This window comes from Platichthys flesus, chromosome 2, assembly GCF_949316205.1.
Source record: "Platichthys flesus chromosome 2, fPlaFle2.1, whole genome shotgun sequence".
Lineage (NCBI taxonomy): Eukaryota > Metazoa > Chordata > Actinopteri > Pleuronectiformes > Pleuronectidae > Platichthys > Platichthys flesus.
In genome coordinates this window covers 8,849,797-8,873,609 of record NC_084946.1, presented here as the reverse complement: position 1 = coordinate 8,873,609, position 23,813 = coordinate 8,849,797, and the positions used below count along the sequence as shown (strand labels likewise).

The 23,813-nt window shown below is 40.6% G+C and overlaps 2 protein-coding genes across 4 annotated transcripts; both read left to right on the top strand.

Annotated features, from left to right (window-relative positions):
• Positions 1-1,568: 1,568 nt before the first annotated feature.
• Positions 1,569-12,225, top strand: LOC133961623 (inter-alpha-trypsin inhibitor heavy chain H3-like). Of its 2 annotated transcripts, XM_062396856.1 has the most exons (24): positions 1,569-1,722; positions 2,009-2,038; positions 2,299-2,322; positions 3,688-3,848; positions 4,033-4,137; positions 4,232-4,394; positions 4,503-4,613; positions 4,747-4,875; positions 4,986-5,102; positions 5,176-5,344; positions 5,466-5,591; positions 5,681-5,862; positions 6,756-6,941; positions 7,051-7,190; positions 7,951-8,111; positions 8,299-8,325; positions 8,452-8,478; positions 8,684-8,713; positions 8,817-8,858; positions 10,222-10,335; positions 10,421-10,622; positions 10,738-10,910; positions 11,478-11,589; positions 11,704-12,225. In XM_062396856.1, exons 1-24 carry the CDS (start codon positions 1,609-1,611, stop codon positions 11,840-11,842), a joined length of 2,784 nt encoding a protein of 927 aa, XP_062252840.1. In that variant the 5' UTR covers positions 1,569-1,608; the 3' UTR covers positions 11,843-12,225. The 2 variants fall into 2 exon arrangements, with proteins under 2 accessions (XP_062252840.1, XP_062252850.1); XM_062396866.1 differs by lacking the exon at positions 6,756-6,941.
• A 392-nt stretch (positions 12,226-12,617) lies between these two features.
• On the top strand, positions 12,618-23,233 carry LOC133961609 (inter-alpha-trypsin inhibitor heavy chain H3-like). Of its 2 annotated transcripts, XM_062396836.1 has the most exons (22): positions 12,618-12,765; positions 15,295-15,330; positions 15,483-15,506; positions 16,413-16,570; positions 16,655-16,759; positions 16,857-17,019; positions 17,223-17,333; positions 17,450-17,578; positions 17,658-17,774; positions 17,922-18,090; positions 18,477-18,602; positions 18,749-18,930; positions 19,063-19,248; positions 19,530-19,669; positions 19,795-19,955; positions 20,487-20,606; positions 20,696-20,743; positions 21,010-21,123; positions 21,207-21,408; positions 21,678-21,853; positions 21,939-22,050; positions 22,567-23,233. In XM_062396836.1, the coding sequence occupies exons 1-22, from the start codon at positions 12,625-12,627 to the stop codon at positions 22,703-22,705; spliced, it is 2,859 nt and encodes a 952-aa protein (XP_062252820.1). In that variant the 5' UTR covers positions 12,618-12,624; the 3' UTR covers positions 22,706-23,233. The 2 variants fall into 2 exon arrangements, with proteins under 2 accessions (XP_062252820.1, XP_062252828.1); XM_062396844.1 differs by lacking the exon at positions 15,483-15,506.
• The last annotated feature ends 580 nt before the right edge of the window (positions 23,234-23,813 follow it).

Here is a 23,813-nt window from a genome sequence, read left to right as displayed (position 1 = left end):
ATCCCTCCACTGACGTTTTCACTCAGTCCACTTTTATCCGAACGTCTTGTTTCGTACTTCCTCCCCCGTATGAGTCATATATGGGCCTGCACTAGTCTCTGAGCCCCACCCAGCCGGTACCAGTCCAGCGTCCGAGCCCAACAAACTCGACACTAAGCAGACATGTTGTTGAGCTAGCAGCTTGTTAGCTACGACAGGCTGACTGTCCTGCTAAAACTTGAACCTATGGACAGTGGAACTTGCTGACTATGAACTTGCTGGTCATCTATAGCTGCATCCAAACATAACCAGCTGTGTTTACCAGAGACATCGTCAATGTGCCAGAATGAGACCGGTGATAGGCCTAGTCACGTGTCACTCAAAGTGCTGTCCCCCAATCAGAGGAGGGGCTCTAGAGGCAGGCTAAAACAGCCTTTTCTGTCTGCAACTCCAGAGAGGGGACATGAAAATACACATTGCAGCAGTTTTTTAGACTTTAAATCACTGATATATCATCTTATGGGGGCCAATATCTCAAATTAAAGCCCAGGAAGGTGTGGAATATGGGCCCTTTAAGGCCTCATCTTTATAAAATACACTTTTGAGTATTTATGACACTAACATGGTGCAAGTTATCATTAACTACCTATCACTATTCAATAAATGCAAAATAAAGAGACAAATAAATGGTGCAGACCCCGAAGGTTTGATATCACATCAAAGAATTCAGTGGAAAATTGCACTACTTTGATTCCCTTACTCTTTAATCTGCTGTTGACCATGACTCACCAGATGTGCAGATTGCATGCCCACTGTGTTTGTTCACAAGGTTCATAGTACAGACAAAATCTGTTTGTTAAGGTTAAATCTACATTTGTCCTAAATGGTCATCTGGAATATGATGTGAGGGATAAAGGACACATTTACTGTCAAAGTAGCCTTGTAGTGAAGTTATTTTATTAGCCCAGTGTAACACATTCATCTACATGCAATGTACCTGCTGGTCAAATCTAATCTTTACTTTTTTCAGTAGTTGCATTTAAAAAAAACATACAAGAGAGTCTTTCTGGTTTCAGACAGCTGCCCAGTGTTCGCTCCCACGTGGGAAATGATGTAAACACACACGCATCAAGTGGGGCAGCACAAGACGTTGAGTGAAAGAGTGAAAGGAAGAGGAAGAACTCATTGATCAAACGCCAGATAAAACAAATCCGACTGATGTTGGTCAATGAATGAACAAATCAAGTGTTTTATTCAGGAACATACATGCACTAATGTAAAATTCACGTAAAATAACAGACGGTAAATACACATATTGACCTTAAATCCAAATAGATATTAAAATGTTATATATGTTGAGGCTGATGTCATTATATGTTAGTTTGGTGTCAGTTCTACCAAGAGTCATACACATTGCAGATTGAGCACAGACATTTCTTTCACAACTTTACAAGCATAAGCATTTCTAACTCAGGGCCTTCTGACCACTGAACTAAGGTCTGTTTCTGTTTGTCAATATTGCAGGACAAACACACATACACACACACACACACACAAAGTACCTCCCCCTGGACCGAGAGCAGTTTTCTCAGCAGTGAAGTCAGCCTGTGTTCAGTGTTCAGTTTGATCATGTCTGGACTGCTGGGTGTTCGACTGCTGCTGTTGTGGGGCTGCGTCTGCCTCGGGCCGCCCAGCCTGACCCAGGGGGCTCTGGTCATCTCTGGGTACCCTGATGCGACACAGGTGACCTCACACACACACACTCACACATACACAGCTTTGTGTACCATGACTTTAATTTTAAATCGCATTTATTTATGAATTTATCAGTTTAGCTCCTGATTGAAGCATGTCAGATTTCCTCTCAAATATATTTTAACCCAGACTTTGCTCTTCCAAAGTTTGTATTTTTGATCCTGTTTAGATTCATGTTTGTTTTAAAGCCACTTTTTCTCTCCCCTTTATTTGTACATGTGAAACACATGTTGTGTGATTTTTGTCCAATCATGGAGCTTTATTTGTATTTCAGGAGACGAGAGGAGCTGCCAGATCAATGCAGGTACTTAGAGTCACTCACGCATTATGTCCTTTTATATCAAAGTTTTGACCCTTAACAAACAGTATTTAAAATGTGTGGGGTACTGAATCATAATTGCATTAAAATGTGTCATAAATTAACAATTTTTATATCGGTTCAGTACATAGAAAATGCAGGTCATAAAGCAGTCTTAGTTGAAATTGAGGGTTTTGTTCGGTCTTAAATTGGATTTTTCAAATCTAAAAATAACAATTTCCTTTTTCTTTTCTTTTCCTTTACAGAAAAGAAGCACAAATGAAGCCACGGTAACACAATGCAAGTTGTCTTAAATGATGTGAGGGCATCATCTTACCTGCCAGATCTGCAGATACACACAATAAAAAGGAGAATAACAATAAAAATAGCTTTAATAACCAAACTGTCAACTAAAAAGGCTATTTGCTTGAATATCATGTGTGGAATTGCTGATAGATCCGCAATTAATTGCTTATAAAAATTCCCCCAAAAATATCGAACTTAACTCAGGAGTTTGCACAAAAGAGTTTGGAGAATCAGAGGAAATAAAGGCTGTAGAGTAACATGCAGGTAGAGCAACGTCCACACGAAAGCAATGAGAATTCACACAGGATGTAGGTAGGTTCCTAAAGAGATTGGATGAAAATGAACTGGATATTTCTCACCAGTTTTTTTTTTTCCATATATTCATATTAACCCTGCTGAGCAGCCTCATCAGAACACTCCCAAGGTGGAACCAGTGACATCATGTCTTCTGTCTTTTAAGATACTTTTTCCAGTGCTAATAATTCATTTTGGCAGCAGTCAGGGCAACTCAGCATGGGCTGGACCCCGCTGTGAATCAAGAGGGGAAAACACAGTTTCAATTGATTATTAAAGTGAAAATATCAGACGTCACATTAATTCACAGAAAGAAGAAGAGAAAGCCTGTGCAGAGCCCGTATTAAACAAGCCCGTTTGGCTGGATGTTGTGTACACAGCTTTTTATAAACATTCTATGATGCAGACGGAAGTTAGAAAGCTTTGTGTTCATCCTACCCGGCTTATCTGTAATGAAGTCTTTATAGTTGATGTTTTTCATCAAATCCAACTGCATCTGTATTACTGTTCATCTGCATGCTTTATAAGTTTAATGACCTGCTAAACTGCTGTTATTTTTTTCATATATTCTGTTTAACAACTGACACATTCTTCCGACCCAAGTTTTCTTATTTCAGCTCAACATAAAGCTTTGCGACAACCAAACAAACATTGTGCTTGTTCGTTTGAAGACAAATTGCTAAAGAGAACGTGATTCTATAGATGTTGTTGACATGACGCAGATCAGCACCCGTCACTGGACAATCTCTGTCTCAAATGCGTTGTGGTGAAAGAAAAATAAACAAAAGTCCTCAAAAAGGTCTTGCAGCGATTCTGACCAAAAGGTCTTGCATCGATTTTGACCCAGTTTCTGACCACTGCTGTAGTTTATCCAAGGATGTAGAAGAAGAACTGTTCAACTCCATCCACTGACTGAAGGCACACTGCCCCACCCCCAATGACTGCTACAGAGCGCTGGTCGCCTGTTTATTCCATATTTATCAATATTGAACCCTGAAGGCAAGCTTCTCATTTTCAGTAGAGTCTCTGTCTTTCCAACCCTTCCTTCCTTTCAGTCTCAGGTGGAGGTGTACAGTGTCACCGTGGAGTGCACGGTGACGTCTCGCTTCGCCCACACTGTCATGACCTCCAAGGCTCGGAACAAAGCAAACTCCTCGCAGGAAATCTTCTTTGAGGTGGACCTGCCCAAGACCGCCTTCATCACCAACTTCAGCATGTCAGTACTTCCCCTCTCTCATATTAACTCTCTCCTCACTCAAGCATGTTACCACATTCTGTTTCTGACACAATCATTCTTCCTGCCAACTTTTACAATGGTGCTCTAAAGCTGATCTTAACTAAAATTGACGTTTCTTAAGTTGCATCATGCAAGCTCTCCATCTCTCTGTCTCTTTAAAAAGGGAGATTGAAGGTCAGGTGTATGTCGGGGATGTGAAGGAGAAAGAGAAAGCCAAGAAACAGTATGAGAAGGCTGTTTCCTCTGGACAGACTGCTGGACTGGTCAAGTGAGTCTCTGGAGATGATGAAATACATAAACCCAGCCCTCCAAACACTGTCTGCACATCTGCAGCTGTCACTTATTTCTGTGTTTTATTTCAGGGCCTCTGGGAGGAAGATGGAGAAGTTCTCGGTGTCTGTCAACATCGCAGCCAATAGTAGCGTGACCTTCATTCTGGCCTATGAGGAGCTCCTTCAGAGGAAAATGGGACAGTATGAGATTTTAACACGAGTTAAACCCAAAACCCTGGTCCAGGATTTTCAGGTGCAACTTAGCTCATGATTAATTTTCTACCTCATGGTGAATTAATTGATCCTGAATGAAAGTTTATCCTCACAAATGATGTTTGTGTCTGTTTGTGTGAGGTAACAGATTGTGACAAATATCTTCGAGCCTCAGGGCATAACGTTTGTTGATGCCCATGCAACCTTCCTTTCTAATGACCTGCTCCCCCTGGTGGACAAAACGGTCACAGACAAAAAGGTGCGTGGCACAGTAACCCTTCAGAATTCAAAAAAATTCATGTTTCCCTTCCTTGGCTTCACATGCACCAGCATTTCTGGCCCAAGAATAATAAAAAAACAAGCTGAGCTCAGTGTGTTTATCCCTATATCAGGCACGCATCTCGTTCTCACCAACTGTGGAGCAGCAGAGGAAGTGTCCAGGTTGTGATGGAACACTCATTGATGGAGATTTTGTCATCAAATATGACGTAAAACGAGCAGAGGGCTTTGGGAACATTCAGGTCAGCTGTCACTAAACTCAGTATCTGCTGCACAAATTCAAAAAATATTGATGAATCTGTGATTAGCTTCTTTCATTACTTCATGTGAATCATGATCATCTTCCCTTCAGATTGTGAATGGATACTTTGTGCACTTCTTCGCTCCACCTGACCTGCCCAGACTCCCAAAGAATGTGGTGTTTGTGATCGACAGGAGCGGATCAATGAATGGGAGAAAGATGGAACAAGTGAGAGGCCTTTTAATTTGATATGTTGATGGAGGTCTGATGTATTGACCCCTGACCTTGTACTTCTTTGTAGACACGACAGGCAATGCTTGAAATCCTCAAAGACCTCCACGAGGAGGACCACTTTGCCCTGATCCCGTTTGACAACGATATAACTCCCTGGAGGCCCTCACTTAGCAAAGCTACCAAGGAAAATGTGGATGAAGCCAGGAGCTACGTGAGGCACATCCATGACAATGGAGGTTGAGAGAATAACAAATGGCACTTTTTTCCAAATTTGACCAAATGTCTTCCTTGTCTATTCTTCAATGATAGAAATGTATCCTGATACGAGACAAGTGACTGTTTGAGTTTTCCTTCTAGGGACCAATATCAATGACGCAGTGTTGAGAGGTGTGAAAATGCTGGTCGAAGACAGGGAGGAGAAGAGGCTCCCTGAAAGGAGTAGTGATATGATTATTTTAATGACTGATGGAATGCCAAATTATGGTGAGCATGTTAAGTGTGCACATACTGTTGGATGTATTTGATCAATATACTTCAGGTTTAGCATTAATGTTGTATCTATGGCTTTGAAGGAGAGACTAACCTCCAGAGGATCCAGGAGAATATGCATTTAGCCATCGGAGGAAACATGTCTCTGTTCTGTCTCGGGTTTGGCGATGATGTGGACTACTCCTTCCTGGACGTGATGGGCCGACAAAACAAAGGACTGGCTCGCAGAATATATGAAGCTTCAGATGCAGCCGTTCAACTTCAGGTGGAGGAATTCGACTATGAGTACAATACTGAGCCAATAGTTTTTTTTATTTTAATTTAAACTGGAATGACTGTCCCTTTGAATTCGACATGACCGAAATTATCGTTTGGACACAGTTCTAAAAGTATTGAAGATACAAATACACTGCTTCTGATTAGCGACCGACTCAACATAACCTCAGGTACACATTGATGTTTATCTCAGGTTTGTTGCCCTTTTTGTTACTGTAGAGCAGCAGAAGAAAATCCAACCCCCTTATGAGACAAGTTCAGGTTTTTACCATTGTATGTAAGTTAACATAAGGTCAAGGTCAGCCGGTACAACTTGTGGTCAAGAGGAGAGCTCAGCTCAGCAGTAAGGGCAATGTTATAAACCAAATATAAAGTACGGTTTAAAGTAAGAAAAAGACAAAAGTAAAGTTAGAATAAAATAGATTTAAATAACAGTACATTAGAATAAGATAGAGCTCAACATAAACCAAATAAAACATCTAATAGGATACTGTTTATACAGAGTCTGTATGTATGTATTTATATATATATATTTATATTTAAATTATACAGTTTACAAACCAAATTGAAAATCCCCAAAATATGCTTGAATTTGTTTTTCGTCAAGATCCTCAATTATTCAGGGGATTGGTGAAATGTTTGGCAATGTAAAAAAAAGTTATACAAAAAAATCGTGGATTATCCCCAACAGACGTGATCCATGCCAAAAGTGTAATTTGTTCTGTAGTTTTTCTGTAATCTTGCTAATGAAAAAACAAACAAACAAATTAACAATCTTGGTGGCAAATCATAAGCTCCTTGGCAGATTAAAATAAACAGTAATTTAATTAGCACATTTTGTACAAATACATTTTAAACAATGTGTGTATGCAACAATTTCAGGGTTTCTACGAGGACGTTTCTAGCCCTCTGCTCTTGGACGTGGACCTGCGTTATCCTGACAATGCAGTCGAGTTTTTGACAACTAACCACTTCAGCCAGCTTTTTAATGGCTCGGAGATTGTAGTGGCTGGTCGGCTGACAGACAACGACCTGGACAACTTTATGGTGGAGGTGTTCGGCGAGGGGGTGAGAAAAGGGAAATGGCTGAAATTTGGAGACAATGCTGAGATGGAGAGAAACTTGCACATTATTCCTCAAATTGCTTGCATTACTTCCTGTTTTCTCTCCCCTGTAGTCTGAGGAAAAGTACGAAGTGCAGGGCAAGGCCAGTGCTCTGAACTGGAATGTTGTGTACCCGGATGAGGATTACATCTTTGGGGACTTCACAGAGCGCCTCTGGGCCTATCTGACCATCCAGCAATTACTGGACAAGAGGTTTGTTTGAGTCCTTTAGGTTAATCTGAGTTGCTTTAGCTTGAAAATCATTTCCATTCTTTTAACTAGCGCAGTGACAGTTCTCAACATGTCCGTTTGGAATGGGCTGTTTGTTTGTTTTGTGGTTGTTCTCCAGACCAGCAAAAGTTCACCAATATACTGTCACTTTGTATTGTTTGGTTGCTGAACTTTGTATTCAGACTCAGAATCTTTCCAAAATAAAACCTCTGTAATTCCACAAAGTGTTACAGCAACAACACATTGTGCTTTACTTTAAAGGCAAATTGCTGAAGAGGAATAATTCTATGAATAGTGTTGCCTTGATAGAGATCAACCACTGTGTAGCTCTTATATGGTGAAATGATAATTATCAATTTATCTAAATGCTCTGGAGACAGAGAGTATTGGCCTCAGGCTGAAAGAGGCTCTGCTGTAGTTTATTCAATGACAAGAAGAAAAACACATTCATGTTAATGATGAATGTATAGCAGCACCAAATCGCACCAAAGTCTGCACAGCACGTTCTCCGACAAATTAAAATACATACGCCAAGGGGGAAGTAGATGAATGGTTCTTGAGATATGCAGTCCACACACAGACAGACAGACATTTGTGGAATGAAGGCAGATGAAAATGCCACTCTTTGGCCATTGTCTGTAAGCACTTGAATAAGCTTGTAATATTAATTTGTTGATTCCTTATCGTTTTCTAAATTCCGATGTCATTTGTTGCAGCTTCAATATCTTTTTTCATCCTGCAGCAAGAGTGGAACCCCAGACGAGAAAGTCAATGCTACAGCAAAGGCGTTGGACATGTCTCTGCGGTACAGCTTTGTCACCCCTCTCACTTCCATGGTGGTCACCAAACCTGAAACCGAGGACGGAACTGAAAGCCCTCTTATTGCCGACAAGCTGACTGAAGGTAAAGGGAAAGAGAAACGCTTTAGAGAGTGATGCAGACCAAAATTTACTTGGTACGTTCACAGGCATCACTGGCCTGCAGTGAATTCATGTTTTTTGTAATATTCTTTTCTGTTAACTAACTAGAAGAGGCTATAGTGCTTCAGCTTGAACTGTAGAAGGTATTCATTTGTTCTCTTTTTTGACAGAGCAAAGACAACAGGCTGACAGAATGGGTGAGACAGTAAAATTCTCTTTTGTCCTGTAGCATAAAAAAAAGATGTATATGCTTAATAGATTTCACTTTCGTAATTTGCTTTATTCTGTATTATTCCTGTATTAATTGGTTCTTTTTTTGACAGCGCAAAGAAAACAGGCTGACCTAAGTGGTAAGACTGTAATGTTTTTTGTCCTGTGGCTAAATTTTTTTTTTTAATGTTTAAGAAATTGAACTTTATTAATTTGATTTATTCTTTATTCTTTCTGTATCCAGCACATCAATTTGTAACCCCGGTTTTGAACACTTATTCTTCACCTACATATTTTGGTCAACTTGAACTGTGGAAAGTTATTAATTTGTCCTTTTTTTGACAGCACAAAGACAATACAGCACCGGACGCCTGGGTAGGACAGTAATGTTTTTTGTCCTGGATCATAAAAAAAGATTTATAAGTTAAAGTAATTTCCCTTTATTAATAGCTTTTTTCTTTATTTTTCCTGTATCTAGCACTGCCAGTTTCGAACACTTATTCTTCACCTACATATTTTGGTAAGCAATAGGTTACGGGTTTGATGTTTTGGTCATTTTCATCAACCTGTATGGCTATGGCACTATCGGTCAGTTGTTCTGTCAGTCCTTCATGTAATTGAGAACTTTTGGATCCTCTGACTTTTCAATAAGCGCCACAGGCAGGTCACTATCTTCACCTATGTATTGATGCATATTATTTTATAGATATTCACGACCCTCAAGCAATGAATCCGATGGACTTTATCCTGTAATGGTAAACATTAAATGCTAAAGGTCAAGGTATTTTTAGCATCTCTATTGTGAGCATAGCCTGCTGCTGTTTTAAGCATTAAGATCAAAGCACAGCTGTACCTGCTGTACTGCCTCACAGCGTGGCTGTTTAACATCATCACCATAAATAGCATATATTAAACCCATCCTCTATATCCTCGGTTCCCAAACTGGGGTACATGTACCCCCAGGGGTACGCAAAGTGGTTCAGGGGGTACATGGGGAGAACATTTTATTTGCGTTTTCAAAGTGAAAAAGCCCTTTACATTTTCAAACTGAGCTATAAATAATAATAATAATAATCATTTCTAAATAGCCAAGTCGCATTGCCAAAAATACTCATGTATACCCATATTCAGCAAAATAATTACACTGCCAATAAAAGTTACAGGTAGGTTAGTGACCGTTAGTAAAAACGAGGGATGGGCATGATTAATCGACAATCGATTAATTGATCCTAAAGAATCTCCATGAGCGCCTGAGGAGTCCACTGCTCTCTTCAAGTAGGAGGTCTAGCTCCAAAGCTAGCCCCTTCGGACCCAGACAGAACCGGCTCTGGGTGAGGGGTGACAACCACCAGACTGAGAGGTCGAGAACCGTAAAATCCAGCTAGCTCACAGCGGCTAGCTGCACTCTCATCGGGGCCTAAGAGAACAGCAGCGCATATTTTCAAGTGTAACCAGTGAGCGGTTCCCGTTTAACTGCCACAAGAGTTGTTCACCTTGTAATAAAGATCTATATTTTCACTGCATTTTAACAGAGGCTATAAATAGTGCATTTTAATATAAAATATTAACGATTAATCAAAAATCGATCGTTAATTCTCCCGACAATCGATTAGGAACTGACAATCATGATTAACAACTGATTGATAACTGACAATCGATAGATAAACTCAGTTTGATCTAAACTTCCATCCGAGTCCTGAAATCCCTGTAAATTTCAAAGTTTCAAGTGTTATATGCTGTATACGTGCGTCGGGGGGGGTACGTAGCTGGAGATTAAATGTCTGAAGGGGTACGTGACTGAAAAAATTTTGGGAACCACTGCTCTATATTATATGAATTAAATCATATTCATTACTGTCATTGTGCTCTGGTATCACTTGCAGTGGATGGAGATCCTCATTTCATGATAGAGCTGCCAGACAGAGACGACGCTCTGTGTTTTAACATCAATGACAATCCAGGAACCATTTTCACACTGGTTAGAGATCCGGAGTCAGGTCAGCCCGAGACCAGTATAAATACAATGTAAATTTCTTCTCATTCAATCATATGCTGTAGTGAGTGACTGAATTGTTTCTTCAGGTATTTTGGTCAATGGCCAGACAATTGGGGACAAACAAATCCCCCTCGATGGTAAAATCCACACCTATTTCTGGCGGTTTGGCATCATCCACCGCACTCTGGGGGTGAGGCTGGAGGTCAGCACTCATGAGATCTCAGTGTTCCAGGATGGCAAATGGATGAAGCTGCTGTGGTCTGATACAGGCTCTCTCAAAGGACCCAAGTGAGTGGCTGCACCATTGCATGCCTCTCCATCGCTCAAAGAACCATCGCTCTACATGAGTTATATGAAATGTGAAGTCCATGCTCAGAATGAACTCTTCTTCTTTCTCCTCCAGCGTTGATCTTCTTGTGATGAAGGATCGAAGCCTAACCGTAACTCTAAAAGATTCAGTGAAGTTTGTGATCCTGCTGCACAAAGTGTGGGAGAAGCATCCGTACCATCAGGACTACTTGGGTTTCTACACCCTGGACAGCCACCTCCTCTCCCCTGCTGTTCACGGCCTGCTAGGTACAACGTGACGCTCATACGCTACAACATCCATAATGCTACGCTTTGATAAAAAATGCATCAACTCTGCTATAGATACACCTGGTTTCCGTACCTAGTTTCAGAGATGTTAAAACAGATATTTGGAAAAGCTGCCGGCGGCATGTTTTAGTATGGACACTCACAACTGTTTGCTGTTTGGGTCTTTTCAATCATGATGTTGCCTTCGCTGATTCGTCAGGCACAGGTCACATGATCCCCTTCCAGAAGAAAACAACTGGCCAAGCCTTTATTCGAGTAATCTGCTACAATTCCTGTTAAAATTGACACGCGCAACCCATTGTATTTGAGTGGTCATGTGATATGCCTTTTCAGGCCCGTGTGAGGACAGGGATCATTTTATTTTCAAGCAAAATGGTAGTGTGGATGAGGTCTTACTTAGAACTAGACTGCATGGTTTAAGGTTTATAGAAGCATTTAAGTATTTACAAAATTTTAAGCGGTGTCTCTTTATAGCATAAAAAAGGAATAACATTATTAAAATGAATATTAAAAAATATTACACTTAAATGTAGGCTTGTCCTCCAGGTCAGTTCTATCACAGGATTGAATATGAGGTGACTGACCTGCGTCCAGGAGAAGTCCCAGAGAAACCAGACGCCACCATGTTCGTGAAGGGACAGGAACTCAATGTGACCAGGTACCTCTCTCAGATAAGTGTCCCCCCTCACCATGGAAGAGTGTGAATGCCAAGTGTGTTCAAATGTGAATAAACATCGCTTGGGCTACATGACGTTTCTGCCTTGGTCCACAGAGGCTGGCAGAGAGACTTCAGGAGGAATGTGAAGGACGGAGAAAAGGTTCCCTGCTGGTTCATTCACAGTAACGGAACAGGCCTCATCGACGGAGATGCAGCAGATTACATTGTGTCAGGACTTTTCAAAACCGCTTAAACGCAGGTTACATATCAGTGTCAAACACAGAAACCATCACAGTGATAAAAAAAGTTATTAAAAAAGTACCTGCACAGTCATATACTCAAAGACAAACAGGTGTTCTGACTTTGATCTTCTAAAAATATAAGAATGGAAAGTAAAATAATCCCAAAACAGTGACAAGAACTGGGAGACAGGCTCATTTGTCGTGGAAGACATGGAATACACTGTTCTTGAAGATGGACTAAAGCAAAAATGTCTATTAGTTAAACTTCTGTTTTTAAGTCTTGGGATCCAAACAGTTTCTATCCAGGGAAACCTTGGTGAAAAGGTTTATTACAGTTCATGTAAAGTCTACTAAAAGCATGGCACCTAATAAATTTGATTTGTATGGCAACAAATTTGGTGATTTTTTTATTCATGGTTGAACAGGCAAAAAGTGAAAATCCTAATTGTGGCAAATGTCTTTGATTATTGTTCAGCCACAGGAACTGTTCCCACCGAACCACAATAAATGTTGGATGAAAATCCTGCTGTCTACGTAGCTTTCCATGAAGTTAATACATGAGTACACACCTATGGGCAAGTGGGGACTGGCTAAACATTACACCCACACAAACAAACCCACACAAGCAGGCAATTAATGGGAAACTACGCATGATTACTCACACAATCATACTGAAAAGAAGAGCTTTGGACATGGAGGGCCCCTCCTCCTGCACAGTGTGGGCGGAGTACAACTCTTGCTGGAAGACTTGATCCCCACATTCCTCAGATTCCTTCCACACTCATTCTCAGCCATGCCGGGGAAGAGGCACTTCTGTTTCCCAGGCATGCCTGTTGTGTGGAGAGTCCTTCTGTTGTGGGTTTGCGTCTACATCTGCCTTCCCGCTAAGGCCCGGGGAGCTCTGCTCGTTTCCAGGAGTGATGCTCTGCCACAGGTATTTAAAATAAGTTCTGTGTGCATACTATCGTATATTTGATGCAGCCGAGAGGTCAATGATGTTGTAGAAGTTGTTGATGATGAAGGAAGGATTCCGAGGACTCAGTAGTTTCAGTGTAACAAAGTTTATTACAAGAAATTATAGGTCGGGACGGGCATCTAGATACCCGGAGACACACACGGCCAATAGTGAAAGTCTGACTTGCAGGGGATGAAAGCACACATATATAGGGAGTTTGGTTCCACCCATGACTTCAGGTAAAACACATCCCACATGGGATTTCTGACTAAATAAGGACACGTTTTTGTGTCCGAACATGAAGACACACTGGTCAAGAACATTCCTTCTGAACCCATCCATTAGCTGGTCAGAGACGATTCCCTAGGTCAAAAGTCATCCCCAAAAGGTAAAGAGTAAATAAGACAAACATCTGGTGGACTCTCTGAGAATGTCTGAGTGTCCAGAGGGCAAGCACCATAAGTGCAAGCCTATCATTATGTTTTAAGCACATGTCAACATGTTTTACTCTAACGAATACACGACAATAGTTAATTTCAATGTCAGATGATGATTAGGTGATGTGAGGTGAGTGTATGCACTGTTTATGAAAGCATCTGTAGCTGTAAGAGCCCTTTTGTTTGTGACAGAAAGTAACAAATGGAAGATCTGTTTATCCTGCACAATCACCACAGCTATGCAGGAAATCAGAGGAGCGCCACAGAAAATCAAATAAAAAAGAAGTTAAAGCAGCAGTGACCCAGTCATCTGCAGGAACACTGGAAGCATGAAAACGCATTTAAGTTAAGTTAAAGTTAAACATCATTGATGTAGGAGGAATTTTAAGACAATTTAGCAGGATTTGATTTTTACCTGTAGGGACAACGAAGCTTCATTAAGAAAATCCTCATCAGACTAAAACAGCAGTTTTGCACGTGCTGTTTTTGAGTTTGTCGCTGTCATTGTCAAGTCCCAGGTCTGTTAAAGCACGTCATCGAACTCATGGTCCCAGATCCATGTTGAATCTTTACTGAAAGATTCAAGACGTTTCAGCATCAGAATAGTGACCCTTCGACCGATTTGCTTTGATTATTTTCCGTCCAAAGCTTTATTGGCCGCAATTTAAACTTATAAAGGCTTACTACTTTGGTGCAGTCACTAAACTCATGTCTGTCTTATTAACTTTTTACCATTTCCATATTTTTACCAGGCCAAACATTCAGACTTGATTTTAAACCCTTGTCCTTAGTTAAGTCTGATCTTCAGGAGTCGAGTCCAAGTAAAATTACCAGTCCTCATTTTTGTAACAAAAGACTTGTGTGCATTTTGCATTAACAAGGATCTTCTCTGTGCATGTCACCATTTGTGAGATGGGTCTTGTACAATTTGGTCACAATATTGACGAGAGTGTAGGTTTGATTAATTTGTCAGATTGTCGTTTATAGTTTCATTCATAAATGTGTGCACACATTAGCTGAGGATAGAACTTTCATTGAAAACCAAGGTTAAAGACATACAGTGTAGATAAAGTGCTATCACACTCATGTATGGACTGGCTGAACACATCTCTATTCATGCATTTAAAAGTCCAGTTTGTAGGATTTAGGGGAACTATCAGCAGTTATGATAATTATGTTCTCATTACTGTATAACCAGGTGAAAGTACACATTTTGTGTTTTTGTTACCTCAGAGGGAGTCCTCTATATATCTAAATCCTACCCTACCCCGGAGGAGAACATATTTCTACATGACTGGACAAACCAAATACTGGTTTTAGAGACAGCCTCTCATGCTTTACATTCAAAAAGGCCTTTACAGGTTCTTCTTAACACTGTAAAATGCACCTTCACCAATAGATGCCACTAAATCTGACACACTGAACCTTTAAAGCAGATGACCTGTGATGGTAAACGTGACGCCCACATATTCATCTGTCAACATGGTCGTCCTTCAGTTCAACAGCCATTCTTCAGTGACCTCAGCTCAGCAGTGGAGCAAGCAGGTCTTGCACCTTGTTCCCCCGACTCCACAGAACACGTTAAGAATGTCACATTTTCAAGCTCTAGAAATCGACTGCATCATAGCCCCAGCTGGAAAAAGGGCACAGAGGGGCCGTCACGTCCAAATGGTTGAACTGAACTAAAGTGTGTGGAGCAACGATTTCACTCATCATCTTCCGTTTCTGTGTGTCTGTGTTTGTGTGTGACCTTTAAATCTGAGGTGGTTTTCCCACACTTGTTATGCGTCATCTGTCTGATTCTTATTTCTCGGCATGCTGCAGCAAAGATCCCTTAAAATTCCTGATAAACCTGTTTATTTGACATTCGTCCGACATTTTGGGAAAAACAGAGGAGTACGACTGATGAAGACTATCAACAGCATGGACAGTTTTAATTGCAATAAGTGATTGTTTGACAAATTAGACTGTTTCAGTTCAGGCTGTATCCAATGGTTAACAATCAGGAAAATGTCTTATTAAGGGCTGTCTAATATGGTGCTTATCAAAGTAACTCTATGCTCTGTTTCAGGAGACCCAAGAAACTATGGCAACCAGGTCAATAAAGGTATAATCAACTTAAATACTTATCACAGTTTAAACTGCCACTCTACAAATCTTTCTTTCTTTCTTTCCTTCTTTGTGTTCAAGCCTTTTGCAAAACTCAAAGCGTACAATGTTAATTATGAAAAAATATTTTTGTCTCTTTTTTCTCTGTAGAGAAGAAGCACAAACTCTACAAACGTAAGGAACTAATTTCTCTATTGACGTAAAATCGGGACAGGGGGTCTGACTAACTGCAAAGCTTTTACATTTGTTCATGGATCGGATTCAAATCTGAATATGATAATTGAATAAACATGGTCAAGAAGACTGGTAGCTTCCCTCACAGTAGTGGGATTGTTTGGTGTTGTTACCGGTTGCGAAATGAAGTCCACATTTCCCATAGATCCCATTGGTTCCAGATGCCACTTGTTCCGCTCTCCCCTCCCCTGTGTCCACTGGCATGCTTTTATTTCCTCACTGCTTCACATGACAATAAAAGAGCTGGAAGGGATTTCTCAATCTGTATTTTATTTCTATCTGCATCAAGAGTAATTGTAAGTTTCATCTCATGTTTTAAAGTAAACTTTTCCCGTTTCATGACGTGAATCGTTTCTATTAGGGATAAAAATAGGGACAAGATATGCCGCTATAACCAATCAGGCTTTAGACAGAATTAGAATAACAGAACTGAATAAATACATAAATGTAGTGATGAATTAATTAATAACCTTAGAAATACAAACAAAAATATATTGACAAATTAATGTAAAATTTAATAGATGAATTAATTAGTCAATGTGGAAATAGATTTTTTTATATAGAACTTCATAATTAATAAATGTACAAATAGAGAAAGAACATTTTTTTGGAAATACAGAGAGAAATATTTTGTATTTTATTTCGGCATTCATTTATTCATTTATATTCATACAGATTTTTTGTCATGGACACTTCCTGAGACATAAGACAGAGCTTACCAGTCCTCCACTAGTCTTGGTTATTTGCCGTAATCATAGTGGTTACGATTTAATGATGCTTACGCCCGTAAACAAAACATTTTACTCGATTACCATGCCAAAATTACATCTCCCTTCATCCTCTCAGGTGGTGGAGGTGTACAGTGTCACCGTGGAGTGCACGGTGACGTCTCGTTTCACCCACACCGTCATGACCTCCAAGGCTCTGAACAAAGCACACTCCTCGCAGGAAATCTTCTTTGAGGTGGACCTGCCCAAGACCGCCTTCATCACCAACTTCAGCATGTCAGTTCAAACCTCAGGACTTTTGACAGTTGAGCATAAGCTACAAGTTTCTCTGGGTTTGACCCGTGTACTTTTGTCTCTCAGGGAGATTGAAGGTCAGGTGTATGTCGGGGAGGTGAAGGAGAAAGAGAAAGCTAAGAAAGAGTATGAGAAGGCTGTTTCGTCTGGAAAGACTGCTGGACTGGTCAAGTGAGTCAGACGAGGCTGAATATCCATAAACCAAGTATTACAAACACATTGTAACATCAGAAAACTGTGAATTATGTGCTCTGTTGTATTCTTTCAGGGCCTCTGGGAGAAAGATGGAGGTGTTTTCAGTGTCTGTCAACATAGCAGCCAACAATAAAGTGGTTTTTATTCTGACCTATGAGGAACTCCTTCAGAGGAAACTGGGCCAGTATGAGATCGTGACTCGAGTTAAACCGAAACAGCCGGTGCAGGACTTTCAGGTTCTACTCTCTCCTGTTATATCTGTCAAAATAACAACATTTGCTTAAAGAGAAGCTGCTTCATTGTGTGTAACTTGTTAGCACATTAATGAGACATATATCACACTCTTGATCTGTGTGTTGGTGTGTGTGTGTGTGTGTGTGTGTGTGTGTGTGTGTGTGTGTGTGTGTGTGTGTGTGTGTGTGTGTGTGTGTGGAGACAGATTGTAGCCAACATCTACGAGCCTCAGGGCTTCACTTTTCTTGATGCCTCAGCAACTTTCCTCACCAATGACCTGCTTTCCCTGGTGGAGAAAACAGTTACTGGCACAAAGGTAAAGGATTACAAAGATTTCCATGCTTCCGTTCTTCTAAAATTATTTGATGATCTCTTTTAGTACAATTTAAGTAATGTGTTGAATAATGTCAAATTAATCTCTCTGTATCGCAGGCCCGCATTTCTTTCTCGCCAACACTGGATCAGCAGAGAGTGTGTCCAGAATGTGAGGGGAGCATAATCGACGGAGATTTCCTCATCAACTACGATGTGAAAAGAGAGGAGGGCCTGGGAGAAGTTCAGGTCAGCTCCCAACAAAGTCTTTACAGTAGCACATAAGAATCACAAACAAGTGTTGATTCAATTCTTTACTGCCCTGCAGATTGTGAATGGATACTTTGTGCACTTCTTTGCTCCCCCTGACCTGCGCAGAGTCCCAAAGAATGTGGCGTTTGTGATTGACAGGAGCGGATCAATGAGTGGAAGAAAGATGGCACAGGTAAAAGATATGTGTGTGTGTGTGTGTGTGTGAGCGTCACTGTGTGTGTGTGTGTGTGTGAGTGTGTATGTGGGGGAGTAAGCAAGCCCCATACTGCAGGCATCAGTCTATGATCCTCTTTATGTGTTTAACTGTGAACTTTTGCAGACGAGGGACGCATTGGTTGCTATTCTGGAAGACCTCCATGTGGAGGACCACTTTGCTCTCATCGTGTTTGACAACCACATTATCACCTGGAAGAACTCGCTTACTAAAGCAACAAAGGAAAATGTGGTTGAAGCCATTGCCTACGTCAGGAAGATAAGAGACAATGGATGTATGAGACACCAACTTTAGTGCAATATGGTTAATTCAATGCTAAATTAATAGAAATTCTGTTTGAATATCAACGATTTACTATTCATAGAGTTAAAAAAAAATTCAAATCTGTTTTTACAGATGCATAATGTTACTATGTATATTTATTTGACATAAACTTCTCTGCCTTTAATCTGTCTGTTTTCCATTCAAAGGAGACATATTCTAAGCATATTGAATAAATCATTTTAATTTGAGTTATTCCCAAATGTCATCTGATATCTTCCTACAATGTGCATTTACTGACCCTCTGCCACACCATCACGTGGCTAGCTTTGTTACATCTGGTAGCGAAAATTAAGAAAATACTGAGGAATACTACATAATTTGTTCTTTCCCTCCCAGCCACCGATATCAATGCCGCCGTACTGAGGGCAGTGAGCATGCTGTTGAAAGAAAGAGAAGAGAGGACACGTCCAGAGAGGAGTGTGGATATGATTATTTTACTGACTGATGGGATGCCAAACAGCGGTAAGTTGTCTTGATTTGAGTGATAATAATACTTTAGTCCGGAAGGTCAGAGGTCTATGTACCTACATTAAGTCGATAATTAAAAACAGGCTTATATGTGGCTAACAGTTTGTCATTTGATTTTGTGCACATGTGCGTGCTTGTAGGTGTCTCTGTCCCCAAAATGATCCAAACGAATGTGCATGATGCTATCCAGGGGAAGATGTCTCTGTTCTGTCTTGGATTTGGAAATAATGTGGATTACTCCTTCCTGGATGTGATGAGCAGACAAAATAAGGGACTGGCCCGCAGAATATATGAAGCTTCAGATTCTGCTATTCAACTCCAGGTAAAGTAAAACAATAAAAGACAGATTAACAGCAAAGGAGATGTGTAACACAACTTTGCCAATCTATCTCTGCGCATTAAAGGGAATGTAGAATACAGATAGTGCATGACTTGTGCTTTGCCTTTTTTCCAGGGTTTCTTTGAGGAGGTTTCCAACCCTCTGCTCTTGGAAGTGGACCTGCGTTATCCTGACAATGCAGTGGACTCGTTGACCAAAAACCACTTCAGCCAGTTGTTTAATGGCTCAGAGATCGTGGTGTCCGGTCGGCTGAGCGGCAATGACATGGATAATTTCCTGGTGGAAGTGCTTGGCCAGGGGGTACGAAGTTAATCTTGTTGCAGCTGACCCTGAACATTCAAAGCTCATCATATTGTGCTGTTAATTTTTCAAGGATGGTTGACATCAAACTTAAACACCTGGCTAAAACATTAATTTGTCCACTACTGCTAGGAACAAAACCATTAACTTTGCTATACTCGATACAACCTTTTTAGCATGCTGATGTTAGCATTTAACTTGGAGTGGCTGGCGTGACTGTAGTCATACAATAACTACCCTCTCTCATCATCTGTTTTTGAAAAAATCTTTTGTTTTTGCAGCCTGATAAAGACTTACAAGTGCAGGGAAATGCCAATGTGGTAAACTGGGAGGTGACCTACCCAGAGCAAGAGTACATCTTTGGGGATTTTGCTGAGCGTTTGTGGGCCTACCTCACCATCCAGCAGTTACTGGAGAACAGGTTTGTTCACGTTCACCTTTAAATTGTACCTTTGACCAGATTGAGAAGAACAGATTATTCAAAGAATAGTTCACATGTCAGTATTCAACTTCCAGCTGATCCCGTCTTTCTTTTCTGTCTCCCAGTGACCTTGGTACTCAGCAAGAGAAAGATGCTACAACAGCTAAGGTTTTGAACATGTCCCTGCAGTACAGCTTTGTCACCCCGCTCACCTCCATGGTGGTCACCAAGCCTGAAACCGAGGACGGACCTAACAGCCCTCTCATTGCTGACAAGCTGACTGAGAGTAAGGGACATGTGACCAGTTATCAATTATTATCACATATTTTGCTTTTATTTGCAGGAATAGAAACAAATTGATATAGTAAAGGTTAGCAGGGGCAGCACGGTGGTGCTATGGTTTGCACTGTTGCCTGGTTTGAATTCCAGTTTTGCCAGGGTCTCTGTGTGAAGTTTGCATGTTCTCTGCCCTTGTCTGCATGCGTTTTCTGTGAATGGGAATCTGAGAGTGAATGGTGGATGGGCCCCGTGTGTTGGCCCTGTGATTCGCTAGCTACTTCTCCATGTTGTACCCTGATGCTAGCTCAATATTAGCTTGGATTGGCTCCAACCCCTCGGTTAACCCTCAATGGATAAGAGGTATAGATAATGGATGGATGGACAAGTTGGCTATCTGCTTAACTTACTAGTAAACCAGAATGTTATTTATTTGCCAATTTACCTCAGATTAGATTATTAGAAACCTTTTAAATCAGTATGTTTCAATATAACTTGGCAATGGCTTCCAACCGACTTTGTGTTTTTAACTGTTTTACAGGCCAGCGACAGGAAGCAGAGAGACGCCAGGGTACATCTCAAAAAGTCGCATTCCATCCGGGTACATCTCACAAAACTGCATCCATCCGAACTGCATCTCGCCAGAGTTCATCTAGTCGTGGTAAACCTCTTTTAACTTAATTATATGACACAACTAATCGACCCTCACTTTGGCAGAACAACTTTGACAATGATATGTTTGCACGACAGGTTCCTCAGGCTCAGGTCGTGCTGCCAGTTCTCGTAGTCATGCAGATGGTAAGCTTCTAACAAATTCGTGACTCATCAAAACCAGAAATAATTCATGTTTATTTTTGACTTCTAAAAGGAAATCATTGCATTAGCCTGTCATAACAGACACAATGTGACAATGACACCTGGGATATTTCAAATATTCAGTTTTATTCATTATCTATCACATACCTGTATTAAAAGTCAGGGGATGATCCACAGTGCTCAGTCTATTACTATCATAATTGAGTCTGTCGATTGTCTTACATGATTCTTGGATGATGCTTGTCCAGTGGATGGAGATCCTCATTTCATGATAGAGCTGCCAGAGAGAAAGGACGCACTGTGCTTCAACATTAACGACAAACCAGGAACCATTTTCACTCTGGTCAAAGACGCCAAATCAGGTTAGTCACTCATTTACCATGTGTCTTTAAAAATAATCAAAACATAATAAGCAATAACATGAAAGATTTTCATTATGCTTCAGGCTTTTTGGTGAATGGCCAAATTATTGGCAAGAAGAAAGTTGTTCCAAACGGTAAAACCAACACCTACTTTGGGCGTTTTGGTATCAGGCACCGGAAGCTGGGAGTGAGTCTGGAGGTGAACACTCAGGATATCTCCGTCTTCCACAATGGCAAACATGTCAAGATGCTGTGGTCTGATACAACCTCTATCAAAGAAAAAAAGTTAGTAAAACTGCTGTGCAGATAATATATAAAATGCATGCACGCGACATGTTAAAAATGAGATGTTATACAACTGTATAAAGAGATATTTGTTATTTTGCACACAGGTTAAAATGGTGTTACTTGTTGTGTTTATTATACACTTAATTAACTCAAGTTCATACGCAAAATATTGGTATGGGATCTTAAATGATTTCCTCTGAGCCAAGTTTTGGGCAACATTTCAACAGTGGATAGGGTCAAACACAGATTCTCTGTATCTGTTCCAGCATGGACCTCAAGTTAACAAAGAACTGCAGCCTGACCCTGACCCTGAAACACTTCATTAAATTGACGGTGGTCAAACACACAAAGAAATGGAAGAGACTCCAGGAGGAGCAGGACTACCTGGGCTTCTACACACTGGACAGCCACCATGTGTCTGCTTCAGTTCATGGCCTGCTAGGTCAGCAACAGCTATTTCATAGTTCCATGCTTTAATTCTTAACTTTCAATAGATCAAAAGATATTAAACAAGCTATTTGGTCCAGGTCAGTTCTACCATGGGGTTGAGTTTGAGGTGAAAGACCTGCGTCCAGGTGACCTCCAGGAGAAATTAGATGCCACCATGTATGTGAAGGGACAAGCAGTCAACGTGACAAGGTGAAAATACACACACAAACACACAAACACACGCGCACACACACACACACACACACACACACACACACACATACACACACACACACACACACACACACACACACTCTTACACCACACACGCACAAACAAACACACACACATTCACAAACCTATACATACTCTTACATTGATGTCCTGGAGACTTTCTCCAACCTTAACCATAGTGGCTCTTTGCCCAACCATAGCCTCGACTCAAATCTAACATTAACCTTAGCCTAACCTAAAACTAAACCTAGACCTAGACCTAACCCTAACCCTAACCTTTACCTTTACCTTAACCTCAACCTTAACCTTAACCTTAAAGCATGTCTTCACCTTAATATTAAATTAATTACGTATGGAGACTTCCTTTTGTCCACATAAGAAAAATAATCCCCATAATGTGACTGTGTAAACAGTTGTGGGTCCAAACAACATGAGTAATACGGGACCACACACACACACACACCACAATTGTCAGTATTCTCTTCTCCACAGACACTGGCAGAAGGACTTCAGCCAGGACATGAAGAATGGAGAAAGTATTCCCTGCTGGTTTTTCGACAACGATGGAGAAGGCCTCATTGATGGAAGAGCCTCAGACTACATTGTGTCAGGGCTTTATAAGACCATTTGAATCTTAAAATTTGAATTAGAATTGTACTTGGGTCACTCTAAGGTGATGGTGACAGTGTTGTGATGTGACAAATAGCAGATTATCACGACTTGTGTGTCATCACTCAACTATTATGCACATGCAGACACAAAACTTATTAAAACAACAGGGACACTGACATATTTATTTGAAAATAATACAAAATGATAATTTGTGATCCAGCTCTAGCATCATTAATGCTATTTTTAGATAACTGAACAGTTATCTCTCAACGGTTAACTTTTAAACTTAATAGCTGGACATTATTCAGTAGATATTTCTCACAACTCAGTATTGCCTTTAATCATATAACTGTGACATGGGCAGATAATAACAATGCCAATGTGTGCAACTTGTGTAAAGCCTGACTGCAATGTTAAGTGTTTTTTATAGATTCACTAATGACTTAAATATTACAGTTGATAAAGCTTTATCTGCACTGTTCGTCTGCTTATGTACCCAAATAAACTCTGTTTACATGTCCAAAATAAATATTTCTCTATGTAAAAATATGTACCTTGTTTCACTGCAAGAGAGACAATGGATGGGTCCAGTTGAGTTCTGCATTTTCAGGATTCAAAGTTTAAGTATTTGAACTGTGGGTGCAAACCTGGTGGAATGACATGTTCTCTCACACCCTGCAAAAGTTTAGTGAGGAGTCTCTACAATAAAGTGTCCTTGGGCAAAACATTGAACACCAAATTGTGGTATGTATGCATAGTAGTGCTGTTTGAATGGGTGCATGTGGCTTGCACAGTAAAGTGCACTGAGTGGTTGATAAGATTAGAAAAGGTCTATTTAAATAAAGTGACTTACTGCCTCTGCATTGAACTGTACCAAACTGGATGAATGAGAACCAAAGCTGAAACCTACCAGTGCTGAAAAGTCAAAGAAAATACAGCTAGCCAAGTACTGTAATAACCTTTTAAGGTGCTTGAGTATTTCCAACTTCCTCCACAAAACAAAAAGCCTGAACACAGAGTCCCTCCTCTCTTTCTGGATCCCAGTACTTCTCTCTTTCTTTGACATGATGGAAGCTGCCATATTCTCTGAGCTGTGGAGCAGCAGTGGGAATGAGCATTAGAGGGGA